This window comes from Myxine glutinosa, chromosome 10 (genome assembly GCF_964187855.1).
Source record: "Myxine glutinosa chromosome 10, kmMyxGlut1.1, whole genome shotgun sequence".
Taxonomy (NCBI): domain Eukaryota; kingdom Metazoa; phylum Chordata; class Myxini; order Myxiniformes; family Myxinidae; genus Myxine; species Myxine glutinosa.
In genome coordinates, this window is record NC_136270.1 from 30,279,841 (window position 1) to 30,305,921 (window position 26,081).

The following is a 26,081-nucleotide window of genomic DNA, read 5'->3' on the forward strand; positions in this document are numbered from 1 at the left end:
GACCCCCGGTAGACCCCTTTAGACCCCGATTTTTTTTAATGCCGTGAACAAACTTTAGTCATAACATAACAAATATCATTTGTGCCAAGTTTGGTCACAATCCCATCAGCGGTTTCGGAGAAGTTGCAAGTGTTTACGGATGGACTGACAGACGGACGAAGCGCCATCGCGTAAGCTCCCCTGAACTTCATGACAGGTGAGCTAAAAAAAGAAGGGATATTCCATGGCTTGTAGAAAATGCCAAACAATAGAAAAGAAGGGACATTCCATAGCTTGTAGAAAATGCCAAACAATAGAAAAGAAGGGACATTCCAAAAAATCTCGTGTGCATGCTGGACTACCCTTGTGTTCTGAGGAGGAACCAAGTAATGCTCTAGAAAAGTTCATATAAAGGGGTGCCAATTTGATTCATACACCTACATGAAGAAGCAAATGTATTTTATTTGCCAGATATTGGGCGCCCTTTATTTGAACTTTATATGAACTTTAATGTCAGAGCTGCTGTACATCCAAAGGTCCAACAAGGTATGTCGAGTAATCCACTGGCACATCTGCAGAAATTTCAATGTCCCAGTTCCATAAAACTCGTGGAAACATGAACCAATGTCAACCCTCGACCCTCGACTTCGGTTTCTGTCAACCCTCGACTCTGATTCTGCAACTGGTCCTGACGGCATCAGCCCATGGGTCCTAAAATCATGTGCTTCCGCTCTTTCACTCCCTCTTTCTGTTCTCTTCACCCTCTCTTTTGCTCAAGGTCATCTGCCATCTGCTTGGAAATCAGCCAACATCACCGCTTTGCACAAAAAAGGTGCAAAAACAGATCCCAGCAACTACAGACCAATCAGCCTTCTCCCAATTATCAGCAAAGTCATGGAATCCATCATTGCTTCAGATATGAAATCTTTCCTCTTCTCCAATGGCTTGATCTCTGATCATCAATTTGGTTTCAGACCTGGTCACTCTACTCTGGACATGCTGCTTCTGTTTTCTCAACAATGGATGGAGGTCCTCAATGCCAAACAGGAAATTAGAGCCGTCTCCCTTGACATTTCACGTGCCTTCGATACGGTCTGGCACCCTGCTCTGCTCACCAAACTCTCCTCCTTTGGTATCCATGGAAATCTCCACGCATGGCTGGCGGACTTCCTCTCTGGTCGTAGTCAACGTGTGGCCCTGAATGGGTTTCTCTCATCTCCTCTTCCTGTTCAGGCTGGAGTTCCCCAAGGTAGTGTTCTGGGCCCTGTGCTTTTTCTGGTCTTCATCAATGATCTCTCTGACTCTCTTGAAAATCCTCTCTATCTCTTTGCTGACGACTCTACTCTCTGTCGCTCCATTCCTCATCCCTCAGATCGGCAGTCTGCAGCCTCCTCACTCTCTGCAGACCTGGACAAAATCACAGACTGGGCAAACAAATGGAACATGTCTTTCAATCCTGATAAATCTCACACTCTTACGATGTCTCTCCGAAAAGACCGACTGGAAAACCCTCCCATCCACTTTCTGAATAATCCTCTCCAAGAAGTTCTGTCACTCAAGCTTTTGGGTCTCACTATTTGCCATGATCTTTCCTGGGAAAACCACATTTCAAATCTGGCCTCCAAAGCCAGTCGCCGACTGGGCATCCTCCGTCGTGCGAAGTCCTTCCTTGGCACACCTGAGCTCCTCACCACATACAAGGCTTTCATCCGCAGCTCTATGGAATACTGCTCTCCCCTCTGGTCTGGTGCTCCTGCCTCACACCTAGCCCGTCTTCACGCTGTTGAAACCAAAGCGTTCAGAATCATTGGAATCTCCCGCGATGAAGCTAACTCCAAGGGCCTTTCACTCACTCACCGCAGGCAGGTTGGTGGTCTTTCCGTCTTCTACCGACTCCTCTCTGGCCTTGCCCCCCCAGCTCTCTCTGGGCTCTGTCCCCCAAATATTCCTACAGGTCGCACAACATCTGCCTGCAACCCTCTTATGGTTAAACTGCCAAAATCAAGACTTTCTGCTCACCTTCACTCCTCTTTTCTCCCGCCTCTGGAACAAACTCCCTCACTCTCTTCAATCCCACTCCACCCTCCAGGTCTTTAAAACAGCTGTTCACCACCATCTCTTATCCTCCCCCATCCAAAACCTTGATCTTTTCTACCCCCTCTCATTTCGGTCCCCTTGTGTTTTATACTTCTCCCACCCCCCCCCCCCCCTTTCCCACACCTCCTGCCCCCAAGCCCTCTCCCTCCCACACTTCTCCCTGCTCTCAAATGTTGTGGTTGTGTGCTTCCCCTTCTCTCCCCATCTTGTCTTCCGCTCCCTCTTTTTGTATATTTTGTTTGTCTGGTTGATTTGTTTGTGAAATAAATGTTAGCTCTTTCACGAGCCTCGATTAAGTATACCAAAAAAAACAACAAAAAAACAAAAACAAAAGCAGTCATTGAAAACAAGGACACAATGCTCACGTATGACCTGATCCCATCCAGCATGAACATAGAAAACAAAGCACCGGACATAGTACTCAGGAACAAAAACGAAAAGACAGCATTGTTGATTGGGATATCAGCACCCAGAGATTTGCGCAAAATAAACTCGAGACAATTGTTCTTTTATTCATTTTTCATACAAAATGTACAATGCTTCTGTGTGGTGTTGAGATATTCTGTCATTTAAAGGAAACATTACTTTATTTTAAAAAGTTTGTGGGTGTTGTCCTATGTTTGATGACTGTAATCAAGTTAGAACAAGTGATACCCAATGCCATAACAATGGGTGCAGATGCAAGGGAACGAGGGATAAGTGAAAGAAGTCGATTTGGGATTAGGGATCAGAGGGCCAGTTTTGGATGGAATATTGCACTGGGTAACAAGAGGGTTTGTGATTGTAAAAATGATGGGGGAGGGATCAAGGGAAGTCCATGATGTCCAGCACCCAAAAGGCACAATTTGGTCATTGGAAGGTGGACACGACGGTCTCCTCATTTCGGCCACGCCGCAACGACAACAATTGCTACAAGCAGAAGGACAATCACCACGAGCATACCTGCCAAGAAAGGAGTGTCTCACTTTCCAAGCCGACGTTTCGGCTTGTATAATTGACGGCGATACAACCAGAAAAAAGGAGCGAGCCGTGTGACGGGTTACTCACCACACGTGCCAGCTTTACGGTCCACTGTGCCAACGTGTTTGGTTTCCTGGCGGATTTGACTGTTGGTCTTGTCCACCAAATGTGTGAGATCATCGATTATCTCTGTTGTGAGAAATTCCAATTTATCATTTTTGGGAGAACTATTGATAGCAAGTACAGTGTTTCTATTGGTGAAGCAACATCGTGCATGTAGTACTCAGGTATTAGCAAGAAGTAGTAATCAGTAAAATCCGGGGACTTTGAAACAGTTCAAACATCTTTCGAGCATGTCACAACATGTTACATCAAGTTACAACACAAGCCTTCACCGGAAGGCCAGGGCACATGCTAAAGACACATGCAATGACATGTTTTATTGTTGTTGTTGCAAAAGCATCACTAAACTTATTACGGTACCATAAAATCAAGGTTGTTTGAGAATGGGAAACATACAGTTTGTTTTGAATTATAATTCTTTGGCCGTGGAAGGTCACAAAATATGGCCACGATATGGCTGAAACGTACCATTCTGGGTGTCCATTTCATCGCCAATATTCTCCCCCATGCATTTTTGTCGAGCAATGATGGCAGAGAGGGCGTCCAGTCCTTGGTCCTGCTCTGAGGCAGGAGAAGCGGGCAACTCAAATGTCTATTCACCCACGAGCACTATTGTACCGGACCGTTCACTGTACCATACACTCTGTGGGACTTCTTTCAAACAAAAGGGGCTCACAGTCAATAAAGCAACGTTATGGGCTCCATGAATACAACTGGAACAAGGTTCAGACATACATGGCGTCAGACATACATGGCGGCGGCCATCTTGGATTTTGACGTGGGTCGCACCCACACACCAAATTAGAATTCGGTCCTTCGCTTACGCACGCACACACGCATGGACGGACGGACGCACACACGGACGGAGGGGAAAACCATAGTCCCCCTTTCGCTCTGCGGTGCGACAGGGGACAACAAAACAATGCAAATGGACTGCATGCTTGAAACAATAATAACCGATATCATGGCACAGTACATCACAGTGTCAAATTAGCAGGTGTCAGAAGAGGAAATATGGGAGAAGGAATCCTAAAAACCGTCAAAACACTTTGTGCCTGGCCCTACATCTGATCACATCATGAACCCTGCTGTATACAGAGCGTCGGTGCTGACAAATCAGTTTATATGGCTGGGGTTTCAATCTTGGATGTGTCGCCACTCCGACACAGGAAGTGAAGGCAGGAATTTGTCATTTGTTCAGGGTTCCGGCGATGGCTCGCCTACTCTTCACGAAGGACACCGTGGGATCTTTAATGCCCACCAACGAATGCCGGCAGATGGGAGGCCTAGTTTAACGTCCCAACGGCACACACCGATGAATCACTCTGTCTGTGAAACACCGGGATGAAGGTTTATAGCTGGGTTGCGATTCAAACCTAGGCTAGACAGTTTAGAGGTGAATCTGCATACCTCTAGGCCATCCTACCAGCCCTCTCCATATCTGCCTGGTCATAATTGGACATTTCTGGCCTTAATCATTCATTGGGGGGGGGGGGGGGGGGGGGGCAGAAGCTGTGCTTCGAGAAGTATTACTATATATAATTTTGTGTGCTCCTCCCGGGTCTGTCACGCATTATTCTAAGCCTAAGGGTTCCTGCTGTCGTAGAATAATAAAAATGTTACCGTTGCCATTAAGTTCCTATGCCGCTTCTTCTTCAGTGCCAGACATGCAGGCTTTCAAAAACAGGCATCTTGATGTTTAAATGGACAGTAACTTTTGTTCGAAATAAATTGATCATTAGCTTTCCAACGGTACCATTTTTATTATCATAAGTGTGACAGATACACAAAAAGATGGAAGTTTCTCATTTTAGATGAGGTAATAGCTGATTGCACAATGAAAAGGATGTAGATAAGCAGAGATGCACAGGAATAATATCGCTGCTGGTCGATTAATGAAGCGCTAGATGTACTGCAATGGTGTGCTGCGAATAACAATGCCTGAACGAACCCTGGATAACCTGCTGTTGCTGCTGCCTTATCTGACTGAAGCTCAGACCACGCATCTCCTCCGGTTCCTCGTTGCCCCATGTACTCTCGGTGCCAACTCGGCTGCCGCCCGGACCTCCAAATAAGCCGGCCCTGCCCAAAACAGACACATCATACAGAAACATAACCGTGGTTCCCTGCTTCGATTGTTGGCTCCAAACAGCCATTTTGTCTCCTTGTGAAGCAAACAGATTGAAGATCGCTGTGGAGGTTTTTTTGCGGTGTATCAAAATCTACATTGCTATCGCAAGATACGCAGCAAACAAGCGATGTGGGCTGTGGGGGGGGGAAACAAAGCTTGATGCCTATTTGACTGAATAAGGTCACCGTGACAAACAACTGTACAATCACAGGGTCATGAACCTCATGACAAAATGCTAAAAAGTTCTGCAAGACATTCAATTACAAGACTGGGTGAGATTTCTCAAAGTTCTTATGTAATGTGCATGCCAACCTGCCAAACTCCAGCTGGCCTGGATTGCCTTCCAACATGCCCTCCATTTGTCGACTCCGCGTCCTCAGATCGTCGAGTAAGTTTTGACGACGCTCGGCTTCGCGCTGAGTGCTGCACACACCTATCAAGGAACCAACTGTCTAATGCCTGTTGTCTATCAGCCCAAATGTGACATCAATGGCAATGCTATATCAATAGTAGCACACATTCCCATTCGCTGTTACTTAAACCACATATAGGAATCATGACCTCCGCCACCAAAGGTGGATGGAGGTTACGTTTTCACACCTGTCTGTCTGTTTGTCTGTGAACAGGATATCTCAAAAAGTTATGAGACGGATTTGGACGAAACTTGATGGATAGGTTGGTGAGTGACAAGGAAGAATTGGCTCGGTTTTGATGAAGATTCGAATAGGGATCTGGATAAGAGTATTATTTAATTTCTCAATGATTCTTCACCATTGAGATATAGGGCCAAAAACGATATATAGTGCAATATTTCAAAATGTTATGGATGACTTTATGACAAAACTTGGTGGATGAGTTGTTTAGGTGACAAGAACAACAGATTAGATTTTGGTACAGGTCCGACACCCAGATCCGGCCTATCAGTGGATACATAACGTAAACTGTTCAGCCTGTTGGAGGAATGCGCTTTACCGAGTGACGTTCTAGTTTAAATTGCGTTAAGTCCTGTGAATGGTCATACCATAAGGTGATGTACCATCTGTTCGATTGCAGCAGCAGCACTGTCTATTACTGTGGCCCCTATTTAAATAAGCACTACCACAACAGCTGTGATGTCACTTAATTCGCCCCCGACAAATAAATCAAGAATCATGAAGAATTGGAAAACACGCAATTACTTAACCGACAAAGGTTATCTGCTCTTTTTTAATCACTATCCGATTGGACAAAAACTAAAAATGCAACAAGAATTTTTTTTTTGGTCTTAGTAATAATAATAATAATTATACATATACATATTGTTATGTCGGTTGGGTAGGGACATATATAGATTTAGGTAGATCTGCATAGGTAGGTGCTTCGTCTGTCGTGCTAGAGAATCTCGATGTAATAAGTTCTGTGTAGACCGGATGTCGGATAAGTTGGATCTGTGTCCCCGCCATGAGGGGGCGGGGCATGTTAAGTAGTTCTAGAGATTATGCTAATTCCATTGTGTGTAGTCCCCTCTGTGATTATCCCGGTGTCCCTTATGGCAATACATCACATACAGTAGATAGATCCATGAGTGCACACACTAATTAAATTCCCCTGCCGCCACAATGACTTTGGAAGAACAGACCGGAAGCGACCGCACACTACGGCGCCATGGCAGGCAGACATCGAACAGGCAGGCTGAGAGACACGTCCAAGAAGGCTCGTGGCTGACAGGGGGGAGGGGCGAGCAAATAGCAGGCCACCGATTGACAGAGTAGGGAAGGACGTGTGATTGGTCGGGGAAGGGACAGAAAGCTTCCCCGTGATTGGGGGTAAGGAAGATGAAGGACGTGCCACACTGATTGGCCACCAACAATGACGTGTCACGCGACGTAACACCAAAGGGCGAGACGCTCAGCCAATCAGTGAGGAAGGCGCAAAACCACTACCAATAAACTACGCACTGGTTGGAGGAGAAGCGCCGGCGACGTGAGAAGGCACGAAAGGGCACAAGGAAACGACGCACTGGTTGGCAGAGGGAGGGAGCTGACGTCAGCCGACGAGCAATAAAACAACTGGCTCGCCGACATTTTTTCTTCTCGCTTTGGCTTCTTTCCTGCCTGGACCTCCCTTCTGCCCTTGCCTTTCTCCCCGTTTGGCCCTTTTACTTTGCGAACCGCGAATTGCCTGCGTTACGACGGACGTTGGGGAAACGTTGGAGCGCCGTCGATTCTCCTCCCTGGCGTTCACGTGCGAGCGAGGCATGCCGCTGAGCGGGCGAGACCGGCACGAGCGAGGCGCTCAGTGAGGCCTGACGGAGCGTGAACACCGGAGCCTGGACGATTCCTGACGGACGCTACATCCAGACACAGATAAGACGCACCACACCCGAACACGACGATTGCTTTATTTCACCTTTCCATTTGTGTGTATTTGAAGTGAAGTGTGGGAGCGCTCCATTAGAGGGGTTTAGTTTTTATCGTCGCGTCCATTGTTCTCGGGTGCCGTTAATAAATATTTCTGTTTGTACATTTTACATCCGTTTTTGGTTGATTTATTAATTTACAGGTGAAGTCTGTGCGGGGCCGTGAAGGTAAGCGGCATTCTCCCCCAACCCCCCCTGCTCACGTATGATCCGCCATTAATTGGAAACGCCTCTTTAAGCTGGATTGCTATCCGTGGCGTACTCTCGGTGTTAACTGAGCCAACCACAGGACAATATACATATATATTGTCGTGTTCCTCGCAATTAAAAAACCGACCAAGGATACAGATGAACCGAGCGAGCTTTAACTCCGAAGGCGTTCAGTACAAATATGGCAGAGTTCATACACGTGGGGAGGGAGGGAGATAAGGATGGTGGGAGGATGCTGAAGTTCCTTCCCTCACGGTTCTGACGGCAGCCCTCAAACCTGTGGAGATTAAATCAAGCGATCACCAAATTAAATGTACAAAAAGAAACACGTTTATTTTGCGGAACCCGAGAACAATGAACGCGACGATAAATGACTAAAGCTCCTAAATCGGGATCCCGCACACCTCACTTCAAATACAAGACAAAGGAAAGGAGAATAAAATAAAATGTGTTCTTTCATGGGGACTTATCTCTGTCTGGCAGTCAGCATCCGTCAGGAATCGTCCGGCTCCGAGCGCAGTCGTCCGACCGCGGCTCCGATGTTGGCGGGGAGTAGGCCTCGTTCCGTCCCCGTTTGCGCTCCACCAGGCCCACGTACGCCGCTGCACGGCAAGCCTCGCATCCCCGTGCGATCGTTTGCGAGGTCCGTACGTGAATGCCGGGTAAGAGAATAGTCGGAACGCCAACGTCTTTCCAACGTCCAACATGTGAGGGTCCAAACGGGACGAGGTCCAACACAACAGAAGGTCCAGTGCAAAGGGACAGTCCAACGCAAGAGGGCAAAGGGAAGAGGTCCAAACGGGAACGAAAGGCAAACAGGGAAGAGGTCCGAGCAGGATGGAAGCCAAAACGAGAAGGGCTAAAATGCCGGCGAGCCAGTTGTTTTATCGCTCGTTCTCTGATGTCAGCCCTCTTCCTCTGCCAATCAGTGCCTCCTTTCCTTGTGACCTTTCCCGCCTTTATACGTCACCGGTGCTTCTTCTCCAACCAGTGCGTAGCTTCTTACTGGCCTTTCTGCGCCCTTCTCACTGATTGGCCGAGCGCCTTTGGTGTCACGTCGTCGTGTGGCACGTCCTTCATCTTCCCTACTCTTCAATCAGCAACCTGCCTCCAACTCGCCCCTCCCCCCTGTCAATCAGGAGTTCTCCTGGGCGTGGCTATCGGCCTGCCTGTGCGATGTTTGTTTTCATGCCGGCATTGTACGCGGGAACACCCCCCTCCCCCAACCCCATATACCTCCTCAGAACCCTCAGCATTTTTCCAATGCCTTGAACAAACATTGATACATCGCGGATGATGAAGGTTGTGGTGAACTTTCATCAAAATTGTGTGTGTATGTTCTGAGAAAAAAAGCAAATACCTATTTTGGGGGGCAAGCCCCCCCACCCCCATAGACCACCTTAAACCCTGATTTTTTAAATGCCAGGGACCAACTTTGGTACAACACGGGTGATTAAGGTTGTGGTTAAGTTTCGTCAGAATTGCATATCTAGTTTCTGGGAAGACAGCAAATACCTATTTTGGGGGGCAACCACCCCTCCCCCCATAGATCCCCAAAAGGGGAGATTTTTTTTTAATGCCGTGAACAAAAGTTGGTACATCACGGGTGATGAAGGTTGTGGTGAAGTTTCATCGAAATTGTGTGTGTAGTTTCAGAGAAGAAAGCAAATATCTATTTTGGGATATTTGCTATCACTGATTATGCGGACATTTTGGGATATTTACCATCACGCGCCTTTGACCCCCCATAGACCACTAAGGGGGCAGATATTTTTAATGCCGTGAACAAACTTCGGTGCATCACGGGTGTTGAAGGTTGTGGTAAAGTTTCATCGAAATGGTGTGTTTAGTTTCAGAGGGAAAAGCAAATACCTATTTTGGGGGATCAAACCTGGATCCACTTTGACCCCCGGTAAACCCCCTTTGACCCCGATATTTTTAATGCCGTGAACAAACTTTAGTCACAACACAACAAATATCATTTGTGCCAAATTTGGTTGCAATCCCATCAGCCGTTTCGGAGAAGAAGTTTCAAGTGTTTACGGACGGACGGACGACGCGCCATCGCATAAGCTCACCTGAACCTCGTTCCAGGTGAGCTAAAAAAAACCTCAACACCAGGTATCATTTCCAATTTATTGAAGGAATGCTGAATGCGTGAAACTAAAAAAAACACAACACCATCATGTACCGTTTAAAAAATTTTCTTTAACAAACACACGCAACTTTTCAAATGATGATTATGATGGTGGTGATGATAATGATGATGATGATGATGATGAATTAAAATCCCATGAATTCCTCGAACTTTGAGGGCAACCCAAATGATGGTACAGCAAAATCGTGCACCAAGGGAGAGATAGGAGAAGGTGAGGACGCTGGTGAGAATGCTGGTGAGGATGCTGAGAGGAAAGCAGGAGAGGGTGTTTATGGTCTTGATTGCCCCAGCTCTTGATTATTGATGGTTGATGGCCCCAGGGCTGAAGAAATGGGTAATGGGGAGCTGCCTGACACATTGCCCAACATTTTGATGTAGCTCTTTGTACGGGAGCAGCACATCATCCAAGCCCCTCTTGAACTTGAGGTACCTCTCCACGACTGGGTCAGTGTCTTGCACTCTGTCCGCAAGGCGCAAGCGCCCGCATGTCCTGCAGCAACTGGACTGGACTGTGAGGTGGGACCTCAGCACCTCTTCCTCATCACTGCCCGCCTTCTCAAACTCTTACAAATCGCCTTCTCCTTCTTCCGTATGTAGTGAACGGTGGATTCGTTGACGCCATAATGCCTGCCCACAGAGGCCGCACTCTCTCCTCTCGAAAGCCGGTCGAGCAGCAGAAGCTTGACTGCAGTTATTTTGTCCAAAGGCAATTACTAATTTTACCAAAAAGAATACTACCAATTTTGTCCAAAGGTGTCAATAATTTTGTCAATGCCATTTCTTTTTATTTTCTGATTTAAAAGGGTATATTAAGTTCTTTTCTTTTTTTTTTTTTTTTTTTTTTTTTTTGTATACAAGATCGAGGCTCGTGAAAGAGCGAACATTAATCACACAGAAAGACAAACCGACACATAAAACATATAACATAGGGAGCGGTTGACAAGATGGGGAGAGAGGGGGAAGGACACAAACACAACATTTGAGAGCAGGGACCGAGAGACATGGAGACATCGAGAGATCTGAGAGAGGGCGAGGGCTTTGGGGGGGGGGGGGGCGTGGGAAGGGGGCAGTGGGAGAGGTATAAAACATATGGACACTGCCAGGACTTCCAGGAAAGAAGTTGGAATTTCAAACAAGGTGGATCTGGGGTGAATTAGCGGGGGTAGAAAAGATCAAGGTTTTGGATGGGGGAAGATAAGAGATGGTGGTGAACAGCTGTTTTAAAGACCTGGAGGGAGGAGTGGGATTGAAGGGAGTGAGGGAGTTTGTTCCAGAGGCGGGAGAAAAGAGGAATGAAAGAGTGAAGGTGAGCGGAGAGCCGAGATTTCGGCAGTTTAACCATCAGAGGGTTGCTGGCAGATCTTGTGCGACCTGTAGGAATATTTGGGGGACAGAGCACAGAGAGCTGGGGGTGCAAGGCCGGAGAGGAGTCGGTAGAAGACAGAAAGACCACCTACCTGCCTGCGGTGAGTGAGTGAAAGGCCCTCAGAGATAGCTTCATCGCGGGAGATTCCAATAATTCTGAAAGCTTTGGTTTCAACAGCGTGAAGCCGAGCTAGGTGTGAGGCAGGAGCACCGGCCCATAGGGGAGAACAGTATTCCATTGAGCTGCGGATGAAAGCCTTGTATGTGGTGAGGAGCTCAGGTGTGCCGAGGAAGGACTTCGCACGACGGAGGATGCCCAGTCGGCGACTGGCTTTGGAGGCCAGCTTGGAAATGTGGTTTTCCCAAGAAAGATCATGGCAGATAGTGAGACCCAAAATCTTGAGCGACAGAACTTCTTGGAGAGGATTGTTGAGAAAGTAGATGGGAGGGTTGTCCAGTCGATCTTTTCGGAGAGACATAGTAAGAGTGTGAGATTTGTCAGGATTGAAAGACATGTTCTACTTGTTTGACCAGTCTGTGATTTTGTCCAGGTCTTCAGAGAGTGAGGAGGCAGCAGACTGCCGATCTGAGGGAAGAGGAATGGAGCGGCAGAGAGTGGAGTCATCAGCAAAGAGATAGAGAGGATTTTCGAGAGAGTCAGAGAGATCATTGATGAAGACCAGAAAAAAGCACGGGGCCCAGAACACTGCCTTGGGGAACTCCAGCCTGAACAGGAAGAGGAGATGAGAGAAACCTATTCAGGGCCACACGTTGACGACGACTAGAGAGGAAGTCCGCCAGCCATGCGTGGAGATTTCCATGGATACCAAAGGAGGAGAGTTTGGTGAGCAGAGCGGGGTGCCAGACCGTGTCGAAGGCATGTGATATGTCGAGGGAGACAGCTCTAATTTCCTGTTTGGCATTGAGGACCTCCATCCATTGTTGAGACAGCAGAAGCAGCATGTCCAGAGTAGAGTGACCTGGTCTGAAACCAAATTGATGATCAGAGATCAAGCCATTGGAGAAGAGGAAAGATTTCATATCAGAAGCAATGATGGATTCCATGACTTTGCTGATAATTGGGAGAAGGCTGATTGGTCTGTAGTTGCTAGGATCTGTTTTTGCACCTTTTTTGTGCAAAGCGGTGATGTTGGCTGATTTCCAAGCAGATGGCAGTTGACCTTGAGCAAAAGAGAGGGTGAAGAGAACAGAGAGAGGGTGAGATAGAGCAGCAGAGCAGGATTTTAGGACCCGTGGGCTGATGCCGTCGGGTCCAGTTGCAGAATCAGAGTCGAGGGTTGACAGAAACTTTTCCACCTTGTCAGGAGGAAAGGACACGGAGTCCAGGAGCAGCAGGGTACGACTGGGTATGGTGGGTACAGAGAGGGATGGGTTTGGGACACAAGATTTAGAGGCAAACACAGAGTTGAGGCATTCAGCTTTTTCACGTGCGGAGTCAGCTGTGTAGCCGTTTGAGGTAAGGGAGGGGATGGAGGGGGAACAAACACCAGAAACGGATTTGACCAGACGCCACCAGGATTTGGAAGAGGGAGACAGATAAGAGAGTTCGGTCTTGAGAACGGAGAGATATTGTTTCCTGGCTCTCCTGAGGGTGGACACACACTTGTTTCGGGCTTTGTGAAAGGAAATGAGATTTCCTTCCGTTGGATTTGCTTTCCAGGAGACGAAGGCAAGTTGTTTCTGGGCAACAGAAATCTGAATCTAAAACAGATTCTGAATCTAAAACAAAGGTTCTTTAATATTAACAGTGAAATAAAGAATTGTGGAGACCAAATACTTTTGTCAATTTCAACTTATTTCTAGAGGAAATTGTGAGTTATTTGAAAAAAGTGCAAGGGTGCCAATATTTTTGGCCACGACTGTACGTCCGTTGAAATCATTTCAGTAGTTCACAAGTTATCGTGGTAGCAAAATAAAACACACGCACGGATGGACAACCAAAAAACATGCCTCCGGCCTTCGGCTGCAGAGGCATACCAATCAAGCAAGTCTATTTTCTGCAATGATAGCTAAGGACGACCAAGTTCAGATTTACACCAGAAGTGAAAAGATTTTAATTCCCAGTTGCTATCCATGCCAGTTTGTCACTTCACTTTACAAACTTGGGAAAGCGAATTTTTTGTAATAACCTTTAAAATTGTGATTGTGCATTCCCACAAAGTAGTTGACTTACTGCTGGATATGGGTCATCCAAAACGACTCGTATAATGTTTCCTCCACCCGTCAGCATTATCATACACCAGCTAACAGCAACACCACAAGGATACATGGACTTGGAAGTTGAAGTTTGAATCAATGAGTCTGACAGACGTGCGATGTCTCTGTTGAGGCCTTGCAATGATGATCGAATGGAGACCGTGAGCTATGAATAGTGGAAAGAAATATGTGGGGGAGGCCGGGGGATGGAAGTGGAGTGGGGAAGTGGGGGGTGGGGGTGGGGGGGGGGGGAGGGTCAGTGTAAAAATAAGCAAAATAAATAACAGGAAACTATGGTTGAGGCTTAGACGATTCTACATTTGAGAATCTATTTCCTATTCTCAGCTGTTATCTTGATTCGGTTAATAATTATTTCCAGTTCTGTGCCCGTTATGATGCATATTGTGTGTTTGTGTAATGTCTGTACTGCGCATAGTATTGAAGTCAGTGTTACGGATGCGGCCCGGATAACTCCGAAAGGCTGACGTGTTTATCAAAAGAGCTCGGATGCCTTCTACAACACTTGCCTCTGGCTGGACCTTCGTGCTCAGGGTCTGTTTACCGTACCTGTGAGATGAATGAAGCAGATGGGGAACCGTCGGCGACTGCGTAACGGATATTAATTGGCCGAGCAAATCAGTGTTACGCACCGCGCCCTATCGGTCTATCAGACCAATTAACGACTTGGGTCAATTGCCCCAGGAGTGCTATTTCAGATCAAACCCAAGACGTGATATCAACTCTTTCATTAATTAATTACATACTCATCAAAATACATTTCTCACTACTGTTCCTTTTATCCTGTTGTGTCCTGATCCATTTGGTGTTCGCGCTCTTCCACAAGCCTCGACTCTGCATACAAAAAAGTGAGATATTTTCAGGTAAGTGAAGTTTTAACATGTTTTTGTGTTATACTTGTCACAGGTTTGGAGAAATTTCAGTCTGAAGAAAAGATAATAAAAGTTTGATTTATCTTAACCGTTTGTCCGCGTTGTTTATTACAACCGAATCAAAATCAACTTTTATGGGTTAAATCTGATATGAACATGGCCTACAAGGAATAATAGATGAGAAAGAGGGTGACAAAGACCGAGTTATCACTTTTCCCCTGCTGTTAAACATGTACAAATCAGACCTCCCTGAGAAACCAGGTACTAAACTTGTCAACGACAATGACCTTGCGATCCTGTATTACAGCAAGTCTTTTCAGGAAGTGGAGGCCACTCTCAGCCGAGACGTTGCTTCTATGGATCGCTACTACCACCAATGGTACCTACGTTTCAAATTCCAGAAGTCAGTCTGTTCTGTTTTCTACCTTCCAAACAGTAACTCAGACAGGCAGATAGAAGTCCAGCTCAATAACATCCGGCTTCCCTTCATGCATGCTCCTTCCTACCTTGGCGTGCAAGTCGACTGGTCCCTGGCCTTCAGGCAGCATGCAGACAAAGGCAGCAGGGAAAACTGCTGCAAGAGGTAACCTCATCCACACACTTTCTGGCCATGACTGTGGAGCTGATTTCACTACCTTACGCACGTCAACATTTGCTCTGATGCACACCCCTGCAGAATACTGCGTGTCCGCATGGGGAAGGAGCCACACTAAGAAGGTAGATGTGCACCTCAACACTTTCTTAAGGGTCATCAGTGGATGCCTTCACCCTACTCCCCCATCACCTCCCAGTTCTTACAGGCATCCATCCCCATCACATGAGATGAAGAGCCATCACTAAACAAGCAGCCCTCAATGCATTTCAGAACCCCGACCACCCTTGCACAACAAGTTAAGACAACATCTACTCTCCCCACCCCTCCCTCCCCGCTCCCAAGATTGAAGAGCCGCAAGGCTTTACTGGAGTATCTCAAACCTATATCACAGCAGATGATGGCCTGAGCATGCATACGTGGCAGACGAAGCAATGGCCTAACTACCTACCCAGCGGCCGTCTACAGCACCTTCCTTGTTCCACCAAAACCCCTAGTTGTGATCTGCCGAAGAAGGAATGGTGTCACCTTAACCGGCTCTGAACGGGTGTTGGGAGATTCCATCACATGTTCTCCTGGTACTTTGCTTATTTCTTCTGGCTGCGAGTGTGACTTCCCCCAGACTTTATATCATCTTGCGCAAGACTGCCATATATATATACATCGCCTAAAGGGAGGATGGCAAGAACTGCAGCACCTGACCACAAGGGCCTGAGGCTGGCTAAAAACAGATAACTTCACCTTGTAGACCAACAACTCAGCGACAGGACACAAGAAAGAATAATAAGAAGCGAGAGAAGAGATACAGGCAGAGGGGCAAAGGCAGACAGCATGCGGTCCACAAAACTCAACATCTGGACTGCAGGCATTATCCTGCCCTAACCGAAAGGAGACACTGCATCAGTAGCACACCCACACTCCCAGTAATGATGCAACTGGCAGCTCCAGGCTGCATACAAAATGAAATGATGGCACCAAACACCTTAGCAGCACCGCTTGAGTCGCTCTCTCCACGTTGTTTCTCATGCAGCTTCTCTGCAATGTCCTGCGCCAGGCGGCGAGCAACCTCGAACTGCAGGTGCCTGCCAAACCAAATCACCCCAGAATTACACTCAACACTCAATGATGACAACCTGTGCATCTGACAAAAGCATCCCTGATCTGGTTGCTGCCACTGGCTTGACCGACACCAACATGGAAACGCAGACGTGTTTACGTATGGTTTATTGTTTATTACAGCGGGCATAGAAAGCAATAAATCGCTCGAGAATATCAGTTGAGCAATATAAATGACTAAAGAGCACCTGTACTCTGACAGCGTACTTTGAATGGAAAAAAGATACACCTTAAGGCTACCTGGGCTACCTGTTCATAAAACATATTCTGCACCTATTAATCCATGCATGTGTTTAGATATATTTCTCGTTGTCACCTGTGCTTCCTCTCAAACAAGGTGTCCAATTTTCAATGATAACGTATTATCTAGCTTATTTGTCATTATCTAGCTTATTTTTCGTTCCTTGCTTTACATTATTCAATGTCTGGTATGTGCGAAAAGCAGTATTTGAATGGTGCAACATGTCGGCAAAAACATACATGGGAAAGTAGAACGGCACTCGGTAGCGAGCACACCTCCGCCAGGCTGAAGAAGTTTTTTTTGTATACTGAATCGAGGCTCGTGAAAGAGCTAACATTTATTTCACAAACAAATCAACCAGACAAACAAAATATACAAAAAGAGGGAGCGGAAGACAAGATGGGGAGAGAAGGGGAAGCACACAACCACAACATTTGAGAGCAGGGAGAAGTGTGGGAGGGAGAGGGCTTGGGGGCAGGAGGCGTGGGAAGGGGAGGGGGGGGGGGAGGGGGAGAGGTATAAAACACAAGGGGACCGAAATTAGCGGGGGTAGAAAAGATCAAGGTTTTGGATGGGGGAGGATAAAAGATGGTGGTGAACAGCTGTTTTAAAGACCTGGACGGTGGAGTGGGATTGAAGAGAGTGAGGGAGTTTGTTCCAGAGGCGGGAGAAAAGAGGAATGAAGGAGTGAAGGTGAGCAGAAAGTCTTGATTTTGGCAGTTTAACCATAAGAGGGTTGCAGGCAGATCTTGTGCGACCTGTAGGAATATTTGGGGGACAGAGCCCAGAGAGGGCTGGGGGGGCAAGGCCAGAGAGGAGTCGGTAGAAGACGGAAAGACCACCAACCTGCCTGCAGTGAGTGAGTGAAAGGCCCTTGGAGTTAGCTTCATCGTGGGAGATTCCAATGATTCTGAACGCTTTGGTTTCAACAGCGTGAAGACGGGCTAGGTGTGAGGCAGGAGCACCAGACCAGAGGGGAGAGCAGTATTCCATAGAGCTGCGGATGAAAGCCTTGTATGTGGTGAGGAGCTCAGGTGTGCCAAGGAAGGACTTCGCACGACGGAGGATGCCCGGTCGGCGACTGGCTTTGGAGGTCAGATTTGAAATGTGGTTTTCCCAGGAAAGATCATGGCAAATAGTAAGACCCAAAAGCTTGAGTGACAGAACTTCTTGGAGAGGATTATTCAGAAAGTGGATGGGAGGGTTTTCCAGTCGGTCTTTTCGGAGAGACATCGTAAGAGTGTGAGATTTATCAGGATTGAAAGACATGTTCCATTTGTTTGCCCAGTCTGTGATTTTGTCCAGGTCTGCAGAGAGTGAGGAGGCTGCAGACTGCCGATCTGAGGGATGAGGAATGGAGCGACAGAGAGTAGAGTCGTCAGCAAAGAGATAGAGAGGATTTTCAAGAGAGTCAGAGAGATCATTGATGAAGACCAGAAAAAGCACAGGGCCCAGAACACTACCTTGGGGAACTCCAGCCTGAACAGGAAGAGGAGATGAGAGAAACCCATTCAGGGCCACACGTTGACTACGACCAGAGAGGAAGTCCGCCAGCCATGCGTGGAGATTTCCATGGATACCAAAGGAGGAGAGTTTGGTGAGCAGAGCAGGGTGCCAGACCGTATCGAAGGCACGTGAAATGTCAAGGGAGACAGCTCTAATTTCCTGTTTGGCGTTGAGGACCTCCATCCATTGTTGAGAAAGCAGAAGCAGCATGTCCAGAGTAGAGTGACCAGGTCTGAAACCAAATTGATGATCAGAGGTCAAGCCATTGGAGAAGAGGAAAGATTTCATATCTGAAGCAATGATGGATTCCATGACTTTGCTGATAATTGGGAGAAGGCTGATTGGTCTGTAGTTGCTGGGATCTGTTTTTGCACCTTTTTTGTGCAAAGCGGTGATGTTGGCTGATTTCCAAGCAGATGGCAGATGACCTTGAGCAAAAGAGAGGGTGAAGAGAACAGAAAGAGGGAGTGAAAGAGTGGAAGAACATGATTTTAGGAGCCGTGGGCTGATGCCGTCAGGACCAGTTGCAGAATCAGAGTCGAGGGTTGACAGAAACGTTTCCACCTTGTCAGGAGGAAAGGACACAGAGTCCAGGAGCAGCTGGGTACGACTGGGTACGGTGGGTACAGAGAGGGATGGGTTTGGGACACAAGATTTAGAGGCAAACACAGAGTTGAGGCATTCAGCTTTTTCACGTGCGGAGTCAGCCGTTAAGCCGTTTGAGGTGAGGGAGGGGATGGAGGGGGAACAAACACCAGAAACAGATTTGACCAGACGCCACCAGGATTTGGAAGAGGGAGACAGATAAGAGAGTTCGGTCTTGACAACGGTGAGATATTGTTTCCTGGCTCTCCTGAGGGTGGACACACACTTGTTTCGGGCTTTGTGAAAGGAAATGAGATTTCCTTCCGTTGGATTTGCTTTCCAGGAGACGAAAGCAAGTTGTTTCAGGGCAACAGCCTCACCACAAGATTCCGTGTACCATGGACGGGAGGAAGGGTATGACAACTGAAGACGAGATGGGATAAATCTGTGCATGAGAGAGAGCAATTTACTTTGAAAGAATTCCCAGGATGAGTTGATGTCAGAGGCGGTAGAGATGGGAGACCAGTCCAGATGATTGATGGCTGCTTGAAGACCGTGCCAGTTGGCCTGAGTGAAATGCCAGACTCGTCGACGCTGAGGAGGCTCTCTGAGAATGGTCAGAGAGATGTCCACTTTGACAAGCACATGATCAGATGAGCCGATTGGAGCAGAAGAAGAGCAGCAGACATTTTCAGGGAAGTTTGTCATAACCAAATCCAGAAGAGAAGATGCTCCGTTGACTGAGATCCGGGTCGGGAAATTGACAGATTGTGTCAGTCCCAGTGAGTTGCAGAGTCCTTTGCTGAAGAGCCATGGCTGGTGAGAGAGGTACCCACACCCAGCCAACTGGCATGGTGACAATTGAAATCACCACATATGAGGAAGAGAGAGTTGGGATGGGTAGATAGAAGTTGGTCCATATTATCAGACAGCGAGATGTAGATGGAGTCATCGCTGTTTGGTGGACGGTACAACACACATATGAACAAAAGGTGGGAGCGAAGGGGAAGCCGTAGCCAAAGGTATTCCTGGGGGTGAGGTGGAGAGAGGGCAGTGGAGGGCGAGTGAGGAAGAGAGTTTTTTATAAAGATAGCAACCCCACCTCCAGGACGAGGCTCAGGTCTATCATACCGGAGGAGGGAGTAACCTGGGAGAGATACCAAGGCATCAGAGACATCATGAAGGAGGAAAGTTTCTGTTAAGCAGATCACATCTGGTTTGTCAGAAGCAACCTGTATGGAGAGATCAGTCAAGTTTGAGCGGAGGCCCCAGATGTTTGAGGTCCATACCGTTAATGAAGAGGAAGGGGGAGCATCGGGTCCAGAACAGGGGGGGAGGGGTAGGGTAAGATGTGGAAGAGGAGGAAGAGGTAGGGAGAGCTGTTGAAGGTGTGTCAGAGATTTCAGAGATTTCAGAATAGCTTGGAGAAAGGGAAGAATGGGGCGGACAAAAGGTTTGATGGAGATTGGGTGAGGCACAGTGAGGTGTTATTTGACGAGGGGGAAGAAGCAGGGAGGATGCTTTGAGGAGGAGGGGTGAGAGGGGAGTCTAGGAGGGGAGGAGCGAGGGAGAGTCTCGGAGGGGAGGGGTGTGGGGGGAGTTTAGGAGGGAGGGGAGGGAAGGGGCAAGGGGGGAGATTTGAAAGGGATGGGTGATGGGGAGGATTTGGAGGGGAGGGGTGAGATTGGATTTTGAAAAGTGTACGATTCATGGGAAACGAACATTTTTTGCAAAATGAGTTTGAGACCTTCGAGTCAAAAATACGTTTGAGGACACTGAAGGAGGGGTGGAGTTCTGGATAGTTTAGGGAATGTAGAAAGGAGGAACTGTAAGAGATGGTATTATATATATATTTTGGAATGAATCGATTTGGTGAGCAAGATGAAAGCATCCTTTTGTAGGAAAAGAAGAAAAGGGTGTTATAATATATGAGAGAAAATAGTTGTTCAGGGGAGAGATTATACATTTCTAACCATGTGATCGCGTGATCGCGAACGAAGAACGAACGAACAAATAAGAACAACAAATAAACGAATAAGACCTGGGAAGGAAAAAAAATTTTGGGGTTTTTTTTTTTTGAGTAGAGATATTAAACAAGGAGGTATGGGGTGAACGACTGGGACGAAACAGAGAACGAAAATAATTGCAGCGCATTCGACGAATCGCTGAGAGAAAAACAAAACCACAAGGTCGGAGACGGTACGGTAGCCTAAGCCTACGAGTATTAGGCCGCAGAATACTCGATACGCATTAACCGACGATTGTGTATACATGTACGAAAAATTAGGACCAAAAATTTTCCAAAAGATACGCTCTAGGTACATACACCGAAAGATAGATACAGTCTCGACAAAAACACAATTGAGAAAGATCACTTAGCTTCGAAAGCGTGAGCGCATGGACCAGCTTCGAAAAGACGTGACCTCGCCGTGATCTCGCGAGATCCGTTTTGTTACGTTTTGTATCCCACTGATCGGCCGCATCTGGATCTGAACCTGAACCAAAATCTAATCAGCTTGTTCTTGTCACCTGAGCAACTCAGGTACCGAGTTTTGTCATAAGTCGTACATAACTTTTTGAGATATCTTGTTACTTGCAAAATCGAAGATTTTTCAAGTACGTATATTGGTCGGTTGCGTTTGTGGTTCTGTCTGTTTGTCACCGGCCTACAGGTCACAATTCAAAACCGATCGTCACGAAACTTCACCAAGTTGTATAGGTCGTCCCAATTGAGAAGCCTATTGATTTTGAGGTCAAAGGTCATCTGGAGGTCAAATTTCTAAAATCGCCATTTTAAATCCGATTGACTTGAAAATTGAACAGCATTTGTATATCAAGTCACTAAATTGGGAAATGAACTATTTTTGAGGTCAAAAGGTCAAAGGTCAACTCAAGGTCAAATTTTTTAAATCATCAATTTTCATCTGAAAAGCCGTCAATTTTCAACCGATTGACTTGAAACTTGTACAGCATCTGCATATCGAGTCACTAAATTGGGAAACCTACTATTTTTGAGGTCAAAAGGTCAAAGGTCAACTCAAGGACAAACCTCCACAATCATCACTTTACATCTGAAAAACCATCAATTTTCATCCAATTTACTTGAGAATTGAACAACATTTGCATATTGCCTCACTGAATTGGGACACCAACTATTTTTGAGGTCAAAAGCCAAAGGTCAACTGAAGGTCAAACTTCCAAAATCATAAATTTTCATCGAAACAAACCGTCGATTTACATCTGATCGACTTGGAAATTGAACAGCATTTGCACATTGTGTCACTAAATAGGAAAAGCAACTATTTTTTAGGGCAAAAGGTCAAAGGTCAACTCTAGGTCAAACTTCCAAAATCATTAATTTTCATCTGAAAACTCATAAATTTTCATCCGATTGACTTGAAAATAGAACAGCGTTTGTGTATTGCCTCACTGAATTGGGAAACCAACTATTTTTGAGGTTAAAGGTCAACTCAAGGTCAAACTTCTAAAATCATCATTTTTCATCTGAAAAATCGTCAATTTTCATCCTGTTGACACGAGCTTTGATCAAGATCGTAAATTTTAATCTTCATGAAATGGACAATTTGCTGTATCAATGGAAACTTTTTTTGAGGGGGGGGGGGGGGGGAGGGGTTTCTAGTATCTTGCTCCGCACGACGTCTTCTTGTTATTTATCGTTTTTGGACCCATCACTCAACGGTGAAGAATCACTAAAAATTCCTGTAACCAGATTTTCACCAAAATCCAATCAATTCGCCCTTGTCACATACTCAACCTGTCCACCAAGGTTCATCCAAATCCATCAACAACTTTTTGAGATAACCTGTTCACAGACATGGGCGAAAACATAACCTGCGCCCACCTTCGGTGGCAAAGGTAAAGAGACAATAAGCCTCAGATAAAACAAAAACCCAATAAGTTTACGAATACTAACAAAGAGCTTCAAATGAATGTTAACAGTAGAAAATGGTTAGTCTCCGAGGTTGGTATCTCGATTCTGACCCCGGCTGAGTCATACCAAAGACTTTAAGATAAAATTGTACATGCTGCTTCCTTGCTCGAAGCTAAACATTTAAAGAATAGAGCATAGACAAGCCCCATCGATCAGCAGAGCATAGACAACCCCATCGATCAGCATTCATGTGGAGAGAGGTATTTCTATAAAATTGCTCTGCAAAGTAAGGAGAAAAAAGAGATATCATGGAGATGATGACGTCTCCGGTACCCAGAGTGCCCCGTAACATCACTGTCCGAAGATCAGAGGCCCTGTTTGTCTCAAGCCAAGTCTGATGTTGTCTCATGTGTTTGTCTGCATGTGTGCGAGTGTTTGTTGCAGCTCACATTACACATACTGGACCTCTTAGAATGCATTATTTATTTATTTAATGGTGATGTCTACTATTACTACTACCATCACTACCACCAATACAACTTATTTAACAGTTTCAGTTATTTCCACCAACCTTCTTGTGATCTCATGAATCCACTGGCCAGGTCTGACATTTGATTTAAAGTGCCACAAATCTGTCATTTGTTCAAGGTGCTGGGGGTAACTCACCTACTCTTCCTGCAAAGTAACTCACCTACTCTTCCTGCAAAGTGACTCACCTACTCTTCCTGCAAAGTGACTCATCTACTCTTCCTGCAAAGTAACTCATCTACACTTCCTACAAAGTAACTCATCTACTCTTCCTGCAAAGTAACTCATCTACTCTTCCTGCAAAGTAATTCATCTACTCTTCCTGCAAAATAACTCATCTACTCTTCCTGCAAAGTAATTCATCTACTCTTCCTGCAAAGTAACTCATCTACTCTTCCTGCAAAGTGACTCACCTACTCTTCCTGCAAAGTAACTGATCTACTCTTCCTGCAAAGTAACTGATCTACTCTTCCTGCAAAGTAACTCATCTACTCTTCCTGCAAAGTAACTCACCTACTCTTCCTGCAAAGTGACTCATCTACTCTTCCTGCAAATTGACTTACCGACTCTTCCTGCAAAGTGACTCATCTACTCTTCCTGCAAATTGACTTACCGACTCTTCCTGCAAAGTGACTCATATACTCTTCCTGCAAAGTGACTCACCAGCTCTTCTTGCAAAGTAGCTCACCTACTCTTCCTGCAAAGTAACTCACCTACTCTTCCTGCAAAGTAACTCACCTACTCTTCCTGCAAAGTAACTCATCTACTCTTCCTGCAAAGTAACTCATCTACTCTTCCTGCAAAGTAACTCATCTACTCTTCCTGCAAAGTAACTCATCTACTCTTCCTGCAAAGTAACTCATCTACTGTTCCTGCAAATTGACTTACCGACTCTTCCTGCAAAGTGACTCACCAGCTCTTCTTGCAAAGTAGCTCACCTACTCTTCCTGCAAAGTAACTCATCTACTCTTCCTGCAAAGTAACTCACCTACTCTTCCTGCAAAGTAACTCATCTACTCTTCCTGCAAAGTAACTCATCTACTCTTCCTGCAAAGTAACTGATCTACTCTTCCTGCAAAGTAACTCATCTACTGTTCCTGCAAATTGACTTACCGACTCTTCCTGCAAAGTAACTCATCTACTCTTCCTGCAAAGTAACTCACCGGCTCTTCCTGCAAAGTAACTCATCTACTCTTCCTGCAAAGTAACTCACCGGCTCTTCCTGCAAAGTAACTCGTCTACTCTTCCTGCAAAGTAACTCACCTACTCTTTCTGAAGGGTAACTCACCTGCTCTTCCTGCAAAGTAACTCACCTACTCTTCCTGCAGGGTAACTCACCTACTCTTCCTGCAGGGTAACTCACTTACTCTTCCTGCAAAGTGACTCACCTACTCTTCCTGCTAAGTGACTCAGCTACTCTTCCTGCAAAGTGACTCACCTACTCTTCCTGCAAAGTAACTCATCTACTCTTCCTGCAAAGTAACTCATCTACTCTTCCTGCAAAGTAACTCATCTACTGTTCCTGCAAAGTAACTCACCTACTCTTCCTGCAAAGTAACTCACCTACTCTTCCTGCAAAGTAAGTCACCTACTCTTCCTGCAAAGTAACTCACATACTCTTCCTGCAAAGTAACTCACCTACTCTTCCTGCAGGGTAACTCACATACTCTTCCTGCAAAGTAACTCATCTACTCTTCCTGCAAAGTAACCTCACCTACTCTTCTTGCAAAGTAACTCACCTACTCTTCCTGCAAAGTGACTCACCTACTCTTCCTGCAAAGTAACCTCACCTATTCTTCCTGCAAAGTAACCTCACATACTCTTCCTGCAAAAAAGTTTATGGTTTTTTCAAATATCCAACTTTGTTCCTTTTTATGAAAGGTGCATCATCAACACCTTGGTGAACATGAGGGCCAACCAAAACTTATTTAGATGTAAATCATGTATGTGCTAATGTTAATGTGTCTTCTTCTTTGGCATGCAGCACAAGGCTGCGGGGTAGCTTCATTGGCTGAGGGCGCAGCTGTGCCGTTGATGCAGTGCCCCCTGTACGTTAAGGCAGGGAGAGGGATTTGTAATTTGTTCAGGGTGCCGGCGATAGCTCGCCTACTCTCACCGAAGGACACGGTGGGATAATCAAGGCCCACCAGCTAATGTGTGTCCGATGACGGGTATCCGTCAAGCCCATTCGATGGTGTGTAAATGTGTGACGAATGATGTTGTGTACATATCATAACAAACCATATCACAACTACAAATCTGTGCTGAGTGGTGAAGTCCGTGGTTTTACAATGGTGTGAATCAACAAAGCTCAGCTTAATGCATTTTCACATCTAAAGCGCTAACTCACCAACTCTCCGCTTCCATAGGATTCAGTTTTTATGACCAAGCTTGACGAGAAACGGCTCTCTCAGTCTCTGACTATCTGTGGAGATTCTTCTTGATCTCCAGTCGATTATAAAATATTTTTTCCAATTCCGTGTTCACAAAAACGAAGTTCATATACTACAAGTATTTTATCAGTTTAAAAATAAATAAAAAAACAGTCCAAACATTTACAATGGCCTACCCCAGCAAATACGAACTAACAGCTCTTCTTATAAATAAATTATTTATTGCTTCCTCCTTTTGGACAAGAACAGGCGTTTTTTAAAAGCATAAAAATTGCCTTTCTGTACTCAAAGTCCGAGCAATGAATAACTATATATAATTTTGCACTGATTGTCAACGTGAGAAGAAAACGGCCCAATGTACAAGTACTTTGGAAAAATAACGAAACTTTAAAGCACTGACGCGATGTACACCATCATGGATAGCCTAACCAAACAGAAGCGGAAACAACGTGTCCCGTAAGCATTGGGGGGAGTTTAAAAATACCTGAAAAAGCAGGAGGAGATGGTCAACCAATGTACATATTCAAAAGATCAAAATTAACCAGCTTGAAGGACAGAAAAGATAAAGGAAAAATGTCAAACTTTTTCCCGCTCAAAATAAATGTGGGAAAAAACCCTAGTCCAGTGTTTCATCTGCAATGTCAAAGCACAATTCAGGGCTCATTGCCATCCACGAAACGAATTCTCACTTTTAGGCCTT

At 45.9% G+C, this 26,081-nt stretch overlaps 1 protein-coding gene across 1 annotated transcript; it reads right to left on the reverse strand.

Moving 5' to 3' along the window:
• Positions 1-2,568: 2,568 nt before the first annotated feature.
• Positions 2,569-25,778, reverse strand: STX8 (syntaxin 8). Its single transcript, XM_068127363.2, has 8 exons — positions 25,339-25,778; positions 16,103-16,202; positions 13,710-13,804; positions 5,603-5,713; positions 5,111-5,241; positions 3,628-3,720; positions 3,124-3,225; positions 2,569-3,018 (listed from the first exon to the last, which is right to left on the reverse strand). Exons 1-8 carry the CDS (start codon positions 25,353-25,355, stop codon positions 2,954-2,956), a joined length of 714 nt encoding a protein of 237 aa, XP_067983464.2. The 5' UTR covers positions 25,356-25,778; the 3' UTR covers positions 2,569-2,953.
• Between the last annotated feature and the right edge of the window lie 303 nt (positions 25,779-26,081).

Coding starts and splice junctions, on each gene's coding strand:
- STX8 (XM_068127363.2), bottom strand. Junction 13,805..16,102: donor ACTCAAGCGGTGCTGCTAAG/GTGTTTGGTGCC, acceptor CACTATTCATAG/CTCACGGTCTCCATTCGATC. Junction 5,242..5,602: donor GGCCAGCTGGAGTTTGGCAG/GTTGGCATGCAC, acceptor TGTTTTGGGCAG/GGCCGGCTTATTTGGAGGTC.